We start from the raw sequence: 13,519 nt of genomic DNA, 5'->3' as shown, positions 1-13,519 counted from the left end.
GTGCTGAGGATTTAGCTAAATGTGTTTGTGTGAATATGGCCTAGATGACATAAAGGTCCCTAAGTAGGAGATACACAATGAAACAAATACATCACAGTCTTCTGTTTTGCTAAAAAAAAAAAGAAAAAAGCACATAGGTAGGGCAAAGCGAAACACAACTTCAGCCAGCTTCTGTTCTTGATCCAGCTTCTGTACATGACAAGCAGAGAAGGGACCACTTCTGTGTGATGCCTTTTTATGGGCCAACCTCTAATGAGAATCATTAAAACAATTAACTTGGGATGTGCCATTATGCTTATATGCTTGTGTTGTATGGTCTCCTCCTGAAGGTGCTCAGGAATTTATATTCTAACAAAAACTATCTGAACTGGCATATCAGATGATGCAGGAACCCAGAATCGTTTTAAGCCATTTAAGCAAATATTTTTAAGCCATGGAGGAAGGAGCAGGACCATGTCCACAGGCCATGGGCCCAGGGCCAGCATCAACGGTAGGCATGGTCAGGCTCCTGTTTTCACCATTGCATCCAGCTTCTTCACCTGCCTCTCATTCTGGTGAGGAGGAACAGTAGATGTCACTGCCTGTTTGTTCACTGGATCTCTGCCTGTCAAGCAAGGAAGTGGAGGTAATGATGAGAAAGAAGATGAGGAGCAATAGCCACTGGTGACAGTGGTGGTGAGAAGGAAGACTCACTGAGGCAAGGGCCCTTCAAGGAGCTGGCGCTGACCCCATGACCTCCGTGTATTCAGCTGAACTGCTGCAGGCGGCAAGTGGGCGCAGTCCTGCTGAGCCCCTCCATGCATTTGTGAATGAGTGAGGAGGTCTTTAATAGAATGTTCCAATGTGGCCACATTTGGAAGAAGTATTAGCAGCAAGGCAAATATCAGCTTCACCAATGCTTTCCACAAGATTGTGTTTCTAGCTTATTCTTATCCGTTTTGCCAGCATATGCAGCAGTCTGCAGCTGAAGCCCACCTGTTGCTGTATATCTGAAAGCCAACTCTCAAAATCCCATCACATTCCACAATAACAGAGAAACAGAACCCAGAACGGAATAGCAGAGGTTGCTTTTCAATGGCCAGGGGCACTAGGAGCAGGGAGCAAGTTTATGCCCCACCCCAATGATGTCCAAAGCACAGTTGTTTACTTTCTCTCCTGGGAGTGGATCTTTGTCATTCACTTCTGTGGGGATAAAGGGCTGCACTTGGAGACACTGTTACAGGAAAATGTGCCCTCCCGCGCAGACATTGGGTAACCCAGTCCTCATTGACAAAGATCCTGCAGTAGATGCAGTGTCACGTCTCCATGGAGAGCAAGCACTGCATCCACCCCTGAGCTCTTTGCAAAATACAAGTCTCCCTTTAAATACATTACCCACCATAATGAAGGACAACTTGCTAGACATCCTTAGATGAGGAAGGTGAAGTGCTGATGGCACTCCAACTGTTTGTAGACAGGGATTGCTGGAACTCTCTGCTAACCAAAAGTAGCAACATGGATATAAACACTGCATGCATTCTCTAGCTGTAAACAACCTTCCATCCCAATCCTGCTTTCTGTAGCTGCTGTTTACGGCAGCCACCTTACCTGCATGCTGTACCCTCCATCTTTGATCAGCCACTGCAGTTCAGCTAAGTTGCCCATGGCTGCGGCATCATGTGCTGGAGTTGCACCGTTGTTTGCTCTCTGATTCCCGGGAAGCTTTGCTTGCAGTACTAGGAACTTGAGGCACTCCAGCCTGCCTGCTCGTGACGCATGATGGACCAGGCCTGCTCCTAAGCAGTCAGTGATGTTCTGGTCCAGATTACCACCAACATGTAGCTGCTCCAAGGTGGTCAAGTCTCCTTCCAAGGCAGCTAACATAGCCCTGTGGTCTCCCATCTTCAGGAGCCTTCTTGTTGTCTTTACTGGAAGGTCCTACTTTCTCCGAGTCTCTTGTTTTGTGTACCAGGCAGATGGTGTGTGTCTCTAGTTACCAGGTAAGGTACAGCATATGTTCTGCTGGGGGGGCTTAAAGAAGGGGCACATGGCTGGCAAGAGAGAACAGCTAAACACTACTGGCAGAGTTGTGGATTTTATTAGTTCCCCTTCCTCATGTGGCACTCAGTCTTGAATTAAAAGAATGATGTGGTTAAAGGTAAAGCACGCTTTATGCTCTAAGTTGTAATGTAAGACAGACTTTCAAATACAGACACCTTTATGATGCACTGATCTGTCTCAAGAGGCAGTGTTTTGGCTGGGGTCTTGGAGAGCTGTACCACAGGGTTTGGGGGATCACCTGTGGCTTGTGCAGCCCTGGTCTAAAGTATTTCCTGAGCAATCACCTCACAGCTTATTTAAGCTTATATTTTAAGAGCAAGACTCACATTCAAAACCACAACAGCTGTAAAGAGAAAAGGCCTGGTGCTATTTTTTTTTTCCTAAGAGTGATGGATGTATTTCTAGTATAGTTGGCTTCTGTTTCAAATCCTCAAAATTCCTATGCAACTGTTAAATACTGATGATACATCAAAGAACTTGGTTCTTCACACTTTTGCCACATTGGGATAGGGATAGTAACAATTTGATTTCTTTTTATATGAGGCACAGCATCTAATTTGGCACTAATGCCAGCGTAAATTACGTTCTGCTTGCATAAACTACCTGTAGTGCAATGTCAATACCATTGGCTGGCCTTTTTTTTCAAATGCTATTGGCATTGCACTACAGGTAGTTTACGCAAACGGAACGTAATCTACGTTAGCGCTAGTGCCCAATAGGATACTGCCTAAGGACTTCATAAACGGGACAGAAAGAACATGAGATTTTAAAAGTTCAAATGTGGGGAAAAGCAAAACAGATTTGTCCATCCCACTAACATGCATAGAGTCCATGCTCAAGGTCTGGGTTTGAATCCCTGTGTATACAACCACGTTTATGGTGCTGAATGAGCATTGCCACCTTTTTTTATTACAGGCTCCACATCTTTAACAGCTCCATGGCAGGCAGGTACAGCATGGTCCACTCCATTCTGGGAAGAACTGTACCTACTGAATTTGGCTGGTACAGACGGGTCAGAATTTTGTTTGTTACATGTAAGAACTTTCCAAATTTCTTCATAAACGGGACAGAAGGAACTTGTGAATTAAAAAAAAATTGGGAGAAAGCAAAACTGATTCATCTACCCTGCACTGGGACTGCAACAATCCTCCAGCATCAAAGTAGTTAGTATGCTGCACTGCCAAAGAAGGCCAACCCTTGCATTGTGAAATTATGAAGAGGCCTGTTACAGAGCCAAGATGTCATGACTGCTTTATATTTTACCCCATATTCCTTACAAAGCACGGACACAGATAATGGGCAATCATCAGCCATCTATTTAAAACATTATGTTCCCAATCCCTGGGATATTTACAGCATATATAAATATGTTTCATAATTAATCTATGCAAAACCCATTAATGAATAATTACATAGAGTATTTTTGCTGCTGCCAGGATAGTGCAGATAAATTTTCCCAGGGTCTTCCAATCTGGACCATTGCATCAGCACTAAGAGTTCTGAGAAAACAGTATCTCCCCGTTTGTTTTTGTAAAGGAGAAGATATATTACTATTTGAGGGAACAGAATACTGATTGAAAGCTGATTTGCTTTCAGTCTATGGCTGTTCTGCAATGCTGATTAATGTATTTTTATTTGAGCCAATATTGGTTTCAAAACCTTAAAACCAATTCATAATACATTTTGCCCGGTCACTTGCTCCTTTAAGTACTCCTGTACTTCAGAGTGCATCCCCTGCCATGTACATGAATATATATCAGAGATTGGGAGCCTCTGGCCTACAGACCAAATTTGGCTCACCAGGCTGGCCCATGGGACCTTGGGCAAGGCCCCTCTCCCTCAGAGACAGGAGAACAAGTCCACCATGGCTCAGTGGCTTCACTCTTCCATATTCCACTTCTCCATCACCTTCACTTCCCCATGCTGCAAAGGTGATGAACAGTGCTCCACACCAAGCTTCCCCTGGCTGGGGAAAAAATAGTGTGGAGCGAAGCAAGCTCCCCAACTGAGGCATGGGACCCAACTGTACTGTCCAGGGTAGGTGTGAGGCGCAGGGGAAGCAGTCTGCACACAACATTCACTGTCTCTTCAGCATCATACTAAGCCAGGCAGTATCCACATCAGACCTTGCAGAGGGCACTGCATGAAGCATTGGCTGGAAAGTTCTCCCAGAAGGCACTGTTGTTCCAGCAAAGGATGGAGTCAACTGAGGCCTTAAGACAGCTGGCTGGAGCCTGGTCTTTCAGTGGCTCCACCCCTGCTGGATACTGACTGCAGTTCTTAAAGGGCCAGTGTCACTTTCTGTAGTCTCATGCTCTTGCATAGCTTAGGAAGAGGGGAAACCGCAGAGGAATCATCCACAGAAGCAGAACATGGGAGAGCAACATCCTCTGGCCATGCAGGTCTAGAAAGGGGTGCTGAGAACGTCCCCTGAAGTGGGGTTACCTGTGACCTGTCAGAATCAGAGTCCTCTTCAGGGTAATGCAAAGGCTCAGACCCAGATGACACAACATTGATGACATCAGGGGGCAGGGCCCCATCCCCCGACATCAACAGGCCCATGGTGGCGGGGGGGGGGGGAGAGGCGGAATCTGTACCCCAGACCCAAAACAGTTCCCCACCTGATATGTGTGCTGAACATATAGAGCAGCAGCTTCCCGAGGTCTCTGGCCATGTCATCTCTAGGCCTCTGCTGTCCTGAATTAGTCTAGCTGGGGATGCCAGAGATTGCACCTGGGGCTGTCTGCATATAAAGCAGGGAAAGGGGACATATGGCCCTCCAGACAGTGGAGGCTGGTGGCTCTGATGTCAGTGGGGCAGTGAACCTGCTCTAGGTTTCAGTCAGAACTCTAAAGGAGCTATCCAAGGTTGTTGGATAGCTCTTGGATAGCTCCTTTAGAGTTCTGACTGAAACCCAGAGCAGGTTCACTGCCCCACTGACATCAGAGCCACCAGCCTCCACTGGCTCCAGATGTTATTAGACTGCAACTCCCATCATCCCTCACCATTGGCTATGCTGGGTAGGGCTGATGGGAGTTGCAGTCCAACATGTGGAGAACCACATATTCCCTATTCCTGAGGTAAAGCATCTGTTCTACCACTGAAAACACAAACCCAGGCAAAAGCATAATTATATAATTGCAAGTAGCAGTGGCATCATCTTTTTTTTTGAATTCTGTACATGAGCTGAACATGTACAATTGAACAGAGCTTAATGCAAATTTTACAATGTCAGACACACACTTTGAAGTCTAGTAGACTGAAACTGGAAAATTCCGCCCTCTTTGAATTCATACTATACTAGGGACAGCCAATGTCTATCTCCTTCTACTCTACTCTATTTTCCAGAGACCAGAAGTATATTTTTACACACGGTCATGACTGATCAGGATTTTGGCTTGAAAACTTTACCACAATACAACTGAAATTTGTGGGCTCATCAGGGGGCCACCTAACATCACTCTGGAAGGGGGATCGAGCCCATTGGTCTGTATACCAATTTCCATGTGTTGTCAGTACAGAAAATGGAGGTCAGATGAGTGCTGCAGTGCAGAAATGACAGGTAAAATGCACTTTACACATGCGGGATGGTCCATCACCCCTCCCCCTTTGTGACCAATGATGTCCCACGAAGAAGGCAGCCTCCTTGCACACAGTTAGAATGCCAGAACTGTCCCCCACCCAAAAGTGTGGTCATCAGCATAGGAAACCGGACAAGGATTACAAAACTCTGGCACAGAATAACTCAGCTTGGGCAATAAATGCAATGCCCAGAACTGCTGAACAAAAGTGATGAGGGGCCAAACAAACGTAGCTTTTATCATGGCTGCACTAATTTGAAAACAGTTGTGGCCCAAACCAGAAAGAAAGAGCAAGTAAGCCATTTGACAAAGAGGGTAATGGAAAGTGCTTTTTCTCCCAGTCAAGAAAGTCATGCACCGGGGGGGCTATGAAACTGAACTCTACCTCCTACCAGTGGCCATTGTTAATAATTGGAAGGACTTCATACTAATCCAGGAGAACAGGTAAGAGTTGAGGGATCTCTGACACACTGGCTCTCTCTCAGATCCCAGGACTAGATGGAGGCTCACAAATGCCCTTCTGCCAGCTCCTCAGCTGACTCTCTTCAAGGACCCACAATAGAATGGGCAAAGTAGAGGCTATACAAGGTGAGTGGGCACCCAGAGTGGTACATGAGAATAAAATCCTCAAATTAGCACTAAGGAATGGTGAACTAAATGCAGATCCACTGGTTGGCTGCTGTTTTGCTTGCTAAAGTCTGCAATTCTGTGAATAACAAATTAATACTAAGTCATAAGCAAGAGGTTTTTTTTAAATTCAGGTTGGCATTGATACAGGCTTATTTTTAACTTAGCGATTTCATGTCTTAGATATTAAATTTGTATCTGTTTTACAATATTACCCACCATGACCCTTTAGAACAGGGCACTCTACGTACTGAAGCAAACGATATTAACATCCCGAAAGGTCAGCAAGTGCTTTGTGAAGTATAATTTTCCATTACAACAGCAGCTCAGCAGAACCTGGAAACCAACTGCAATTCCTTCACCTCAGCGCTATTAGCAACATCAAGGGGAGTGGCTGTAAAGAAGCTGAGATGAATGCCAGCCATCTCCAGGCCCTGTTTAATTGCCTTCTAATCTCTTCCACCATGGTTCTGAAACTCAAAAGCTTTCCAGAAAAATATGTATTTCAAATAACATTCCAAATGGACATTATCTCCTATCTTGTGGGCTTTCACACTTTCCCAGTATTTATGCCTGGCAGTCTTCCCCAGTTCAAGAAGGTTCTTTCAGCCTTTTCCTATTAATTAGTGCCAGTGGACCACTATCCATAAGAGGTCTGATGTTTTCTTATGACAGTGTTGACATTTTCCTATGACAGGTGACTCACAGGGGTCTGTAGATAGCTGGTACTGGCATGCCAAATCCATGGTGCCAAGAACACAAGAAGGTGACCAGCTACAAAATATTTGTTCCTACATGTGACAAATCCTCTGAAGCGTTTGGCTCCAGCAACTGGGAAACAGGGTGCCTGGCAAGATTCCTTATCTTTCAGAAATGCCCTGAGCCCTTTTGACAGAAAAAGTTAATAGCCCTCCATTTGATGACAGTCTAAGGAAAAGCAAAGATTCCTGTCTCTCTGGGTTGTGTATTGTCTATCCTCTTCCTGTGGCATTACAGCTAATAGCTTCCAGTGCACAACACTGAGGGAATGCTTATGGACAATTGCTTCCAATGCTCTAGCCATGGAAACATCCTGGGCAATGAGACAATGGCATCAACAAGCACTCCTCTCTACGCCTGGATGTGTACACAGACGCAGCATTAACACAGCTGTCTCTGATCATACACCCAACCTACATGCCGTGCCCAGCATTTTCCATTACTACTTTACATTCCTATCAAGAAATCCAGGCATTCAGTAGAAGATCTGAGGGGATCAAAAAGGGAGGGTGACTCTGAGCTCTGCTTGCTTTGCCACACTTCCTCTCCCTTCCACCACCTTCTTCAGCTCCCTCCCTTGTAATGAAGGGCTACTGGAGCCTTCCCCAATGTGGTGTCCTCCAGATGTGTTAGCCTGTAACTCCCATCACCCCCCAGTCAGCATGGCCACTGGGGAAGGCTGGGCTACTTGCTCTCTCATGCTAGAAAAGAGAGCACAATGGATCTCTCTCTCTCTTCTAGCGCTAAAGAGCCAGTGCCCGTTAGTGCCAGATGGAGAGAAGAAGAAAGAGTATGTGCTGGAGATAGTCTTGCATGAATACTCCATGACACAGAGCTGAGCTACAGTGGCTAGATGTGCTACTATATAGGTGGGGAGATAAGGAATAAGCTTCTCTTCTGACCCTCATTCACCTTGCCCATGGCACCTAACACAGTGCCTGCAGACACCAGCAGGAAAGGCAGCCCTTGTAGTCTGGCACAGGCCAAAGGACAGCACAAAGCTACAGGGATTGCCAGCCATGCTGGCTGGGGCATGCTAGGAGTTGTAGGACATTTTTCTGTCTTTCCATAGGATTGCACCCTTAATGTCTGTGTTAAACAGAGCTATGCGAAATGAAGGTTGCACACAAGCACACACTCACACTGCTCTTTCGTTCTAAGAGACAGTGTATTGCACATTTTGGCCCCCGTATCAGCTCTATGCTAAACTCAGTGCAGCGTTACAGCAGCTATGCTAACAGGTCTGCTGCCGCCAAAGGCCCTTTGCATGTTCCTTGAGTGCCCACATGGAAAGCAATTGCTATGGTTTTGTTTCAAGTAAGTAGTAAATGAGAGGGGTGGCATCAAAAGAGAGTGGCCATTTCTAGGTACCGAGGCAACCCCTGACTGTTCCATGTTTTGGGATTCACCTGTCCATTCCTATACGTATACATTAAAGCCATGATATTCATGTTCCCTGAACCCACCTGAAGACCTCAAGCAGCATAGACCTGAACATGCAACTGGAGGTGTCCCCACTACCTGCTCTCGCTTGCTAAATATCACATACAGACCCTCCTTAGTATAGTGACTGCACTCGGCAAGCACGGATTTTTGAAAGCAAGAGCTGCTGCTGTCACTTATATGGTACAGCCTGCTGCATTCAAGGGCTAGGGCAGGTGTGGGCAATGCATGGGCTGGATGTGGCCCCCATCTCCCCCAGAAAATGCGGGGGGGGGGGGGATTTGGCGACAAACTGCTATTACTAAGGACAAATTTAGCATGTTTTTTGCTGCCATGGCAGAGTGCAACCTATGGGGGGGGTGCCCCCAGTCCGCCTGGAGTTGCCCACCCCTGGGCTAGGGAAGAATCCAAAGAGAAAGAACAGATAGGGCTGTAATTAGCCCGCATTCTGCCAGATGTAAGTGGCACCTAGAGCAATGGGAAATCGTGGTTGGGTAAGCTCACTGCCTGATTCTGGTGAGCAAAACCTTCTCCTTGGGTGATGGTGAGAATCTGGCCTATTGTAGCTGAGCCACTGCCTGCTTCAGGTCTTCCACAATCAGGTCCACATCTTCCTTGCTGGTGTCGCGCCCCACGCTGAGGCGCAAGGCATTCTGGGCCACATTGTAAGGAATTCCACAGCTAAGCAGGATCGAGGATGGCCTGGAGAACAAACACCATGAAAGCACAGTTTAACCCTTTGAAGTCTTTTTTACTACAGCTGTTCTGAGAAATGGACAGAGAAAGAAAAAAAAATGACAATGAAGTCACTCCAACCCTGAAGTCGTTTATCTCTGAGCCTCACTAGTTCTAACAGAAATTAGCTCACCAAGTCAGTACACTTAGAACGACCGCCTTCAACAACTTCAGAGGGAGGTGACTATGGCTACAGCCCACAATTCAATCGTTCTGGAGTCATCCTGTTAAAGTCAGGGGGCCACTCCAGATTTCCTCCAGTGTCATGGATTGCAGCCCAAGGCAGCAAATGTTAAGAATATACAAGATAGTAAGTAGTGTGGAGAAAATGCAGTGTGTGTGTTTGTGTGTGTGTGTGCGTGTGATTTACTACTGCTCCTTGAAATCAAGGACCTAAGGACCAGTTAGCAGGTTAAAAGGAGATGTCATCTTCGTCTTCTTCTACACAAAGCCCTACTGACTTGTGGAACTAATTGTGATGGAAAGCTATAGATTTTTTTCTAAGATATTGACAAATTGATGGAGGATCATTCTATATACCAAGAGCAACTTCATTCTCTAAGTGCGGATCCTCATGTAGCCAAAACAGCACCACCCATGCAGAGGGACCGGAACACAAGAGGAAGTTATCAGCAGGCTCAGGGGAATCCCAAGACGTACAGAAGTACAAAAAACTTTGAAGAAAAAAAATAAAGAGGGGAACCCAATAAACAGTACAATGAGGACTGAGTATGCTTGGTGGCCATGGAGTATTAACCAATTGATGAGAGGGGAAAAAACAAAAATCAGGGTGGGGCTGTGGGGGATGGAATGGAGTATGCTGGGAGACAGCATGGCTGGGTGGAATCCTAAGTGGGAACACCCACCCTGCAACATTTTGTTGCAGATCCCACTGATCCATGCCTGGTCATGGATCCTCACTTTTTCAAGATAGCCCTCACTGCCGATCGCCAGAAACAGGTTAGGATACACTGTGGTCTGGACTGCAGAGGCTGACCTGTGGAGAATGAATGGGTCCTTCCTTTCAAAAGAGTTTGCACCTGAAACCTCCATGCTAAGAGGCAGTATGCCATGGAATGCCAGTTATTATCTTCCAGGCTCTGCTTGTGGGCATCTGGTTGGCCACCATAGCAAGAAGGATGCTAGACTAAATGGACCTTTGGTGTGATCCAGCAGGGATCTTCTGATGAGTTTAGGGCAGAAGGCCTTTTTGATCCTTTGAACTCTTATTCTATGACTGGCAGGCAACTGACTATCCTTCAATTGCTCTGTCCTTTGAACAGTCTCTGAAGCACATAGTGAAGGCACCATCTAGGCCAGTACACTAAGGTGGACGGCCCTCTGGTCTGAGTGAGTATGGCATTAGTTAGACCAGGGGTCCCCAACGTGGTGCCTGCAGGAACCCGAATTTCTTTTTAATTTTTTCCCTGTTTTTTTCAATATACGTACATGGATTTGTATGAAATGCATACAATTTTCTAGCCATTATACACAGACTTCAACAAAAGCAGATCAAATATCCAAATAAGTATCCATTTGAAGGTGGTGTCTATATGCCACTCGTTCAAATATTGAAAGGTCCTCAATCCATTACATTAGAGGAGGTGAGTGTTTATCGTTCCAGTGTTGTAACAGCAGTCTTTTAGCTGTGAAAAGGATGCAGAGAATCTATTTATGTTGACCATTTGTTAATTTCCATGAAGAAGGTAACTTTAAAAGAGCATGTACATCAGTGAATATGAAAGATTATTCCACTACAAAATTGATCTGTGTAATAACCTCCCCACAAAAAGAAGCAACTCGACATTGCTGAAACATATGTTTAAAAGGAGCATTAGCTGTATTGCACTGCCAGCTATTAGCTGAATTAGACAATCCCTTATTAAAGAGATGTTGCAGCGTCCAATAGACACGAAACAAAAAGTTTTGCTGAATAAGATGCAGCCTAAGATTCATTGGTGTGATAGGAAGATGCCAAAGTGGTGATCCACTGATTAGGCATTTTGTGGTGGTGCACACAGCAGTTTCTCAAATTCCCAAATGTGCCCACGGGTCCAAAAATGTCGGGGACCCCTGCATTAGACTCTACCTTGATATCTTTAGCATAATTAGTCCCTTCTCTTTCACCTGTGAATCAGCAGAAAATGCTTTTATTTTCCTTTCATTTCCTTATACAAGTGGCTCAGCAATAGCTCCCATATCCCCCTTTCCTAAACCAGAATATACCATCCACTTAAAATAACTTCCCTCTCTTCTTGGAGCACTGTCATCACAACTAAACATTTACCAGAGATTATGCTAAATTTCTTTAAGCCTTTAGATAAGCATTGCAAATGAGATCAGTTCACTCAGTAAATGGCCACAGGTATGAGCTGTCAAAGCCCTGAAGAAATCTGGCCCTATAGGGCACATTCACATCATCACTCTTCCTTTAAAAAGTCAGCCACCAACTCTGCTTAGGAACAATCGAACAACGCATCCATTTTAAAGGATGGGCAACACTTTGTTCTCACATGCATTTCCATTTCCTACATACGAGGGATGCTTGAGGATTTTGTTTGGTCTGTATTTTAACCAACCTGATTCACACTTCCTGGACTAATATGCAGATCAGAACGCACGTATTCAAATTCTTAGATACAGTTCGTATCTCAAAAAATGTACCAAAATGCATATGAAATGTGTAGTTTAGGATTAAATACATATAAGAATGTATAATTTAGTATAAAATGCATTTAAAATGAGTATTTTGTGAAAGAATACATTCATATTTAAATATGAATTTCCATGTGTATGTTGTAAAATGGCAGATCAACACAGAAGCAGGACAGAACAGACTTACGAATAAAAACATAGAAACAGACTGATCCATCCATCTCTACTACCTGTTTCACAGGGCCGTTGTGAGGATAAAATGGAGTGGGAGAGTCAGCATGGTGTAATGCTTACCGTGCTGGATTAGGATTGGGGAGACTCTGGTTCAATTCCCCACTCAGCCATAAAGCTCACTCACGGAACCTTGGCCTGTTGCTTTCTCTCAGCCTATCCTACCTCAAAGGGTCGCTGTGATGATATGATGGGAGAACCTCATACACTGCTCTGCCTTCCTTAGAGGAATGGCAGGATGGAAATGCAATGCCTAAATAAAGAAAATCTCACTTAACACTTGCCACTCAGGGGATCACTTCCAAAGGTAATCCTATGTGCATCCACATGGAAAAGTGTTGAATTTTACCATCCACATAAGTGTTCTGAGGCAGGTATGTGAACAAAAGCCGAGATTCCAGTCATGTCCCACTCACAGATTTGGCTCCAGAGTTATGGGGCTAACTACTTTGCATACCAGCTCGCCATATCCATATGCTCACAGGAACATTTCAAAAAATGATTCTGCATCAAACACAACACTGGACTCTACGCATTCTGGGAAAATCCTCAAAAGAGAGATGGACAATGCAAGGTGCTTATGTTTCCGCTTCACTCTGCACTATCTGAAATATGCAGCACACAACAGCAGGGGAGCAAGTTGCTGCTTGGACACCTGATCTGTCACACTACACCGCACTGTCTATTCAGAGCAAAACCACTGTATGATATCCCAGTCCTAGGACTTAGCTGATCACCTAAGTCACGGTCCAGCCAAACCATCCATTGTGAATTCCAAAAGAGTGTGCTCTGGGAGACGGGTGGGGAGGACAACAGTGTATGTAAACATCTGCTTGTACAGAAATGCAAAGTAAACCAGGATATTTGATTTACCAGCTTTCACCCAATGGGCTCAGCTTCTGGACAGCTGCATCAGGAACACCATCTCAGTAACCCCCTACTCCAGGGGTCCCCAACCTTTTTGGGTCAGTGGGCTCATTTGGAGAGAATCTTGTGGGTGTTCTCACAAAATGGCTGCCACAGGAGCTGTCATGGTGAGCATGGCCAGTCACAAAACACCCATGTCCCAGAAGGCAAACTGGTGAGCTGGAAAGGAAAGTAACTTGCCTAAGAATCTAAGCATAAGGCAGAGGTGGGGGCTGAGCTCCAAAACACAAACCCACCCTTTGGCTCCAAATAAATATGGTGCTGGAGGACAAAACTTCACTTTGCAGCATGCCAGCTTCCTAATATAAAAAAAAAACTTTATTTTTAAAAAATCTTAAGAAATAAAGTAAACATTAGGAGGGGTGGGGAGCTTGGTGGGCACCAAAAGAGGTGCCCACGGGCACCATGTTGGAGACCCCTGCCCTACTCTAAGCATTCCTTTTCCCGAGCTGATCTTCCCATCTGGGGAAGAGGGAAGCAGCAGCATCAAGGCAGCTGCATGGTCCCCTTCTTGCCCCCTA

General features: G+C 45.3%; 1 protein-coding gene across 6 annotated transcripts in view; it reads right to left on the bottom strand.

Annotated features, from left to right (window-relative positions):
* Positions 1 to 4,972: 4,972 nt before the first annotated feature.
* SCLY (selenocysteine lyase) overlaps positions 4,973 to 13,519 on the bottom strand; it is a 27,695-nt gene continuing 19,148 nt past the window's right edge. For 4 of the 6 annotated variants that reach the window (XM_084846827.1, XM_084846826.1, XM_084846829.1 and 1 more), the window contains exon 13: positions 4,973 to 9,152. In XM_084846827.1, coding sequence (XP_084702953.1) covers positions 9,008 to 9,152 — 145 coding nt within the window. In that variant the 3' untranslated portion in view covers positions 4,973 to 9,007. The other 2 variants (XR_014789552.1, XM_084846824.1) reach the window with 2 other exon arrangements.

This window comes from Heloderma suspectum, chromosome 3, assembly GCF_057233095.1.
Source record: "Heloderma suspectum isolate Gila_16-S chromosome 3, 16-S_ref, whole genome shotgun sequence".
NCBI lineage: Eukaryota > Metazoa > Chordata > Lepidosauria > Squamata > Helodermatidae > Heloderma > Heloderma suspectum.
The sequence above is the reverse complement of the archived record's forward strand: the minus strand, read 5'-3'. Positions and strand labels throughout refer to the sequence as shown.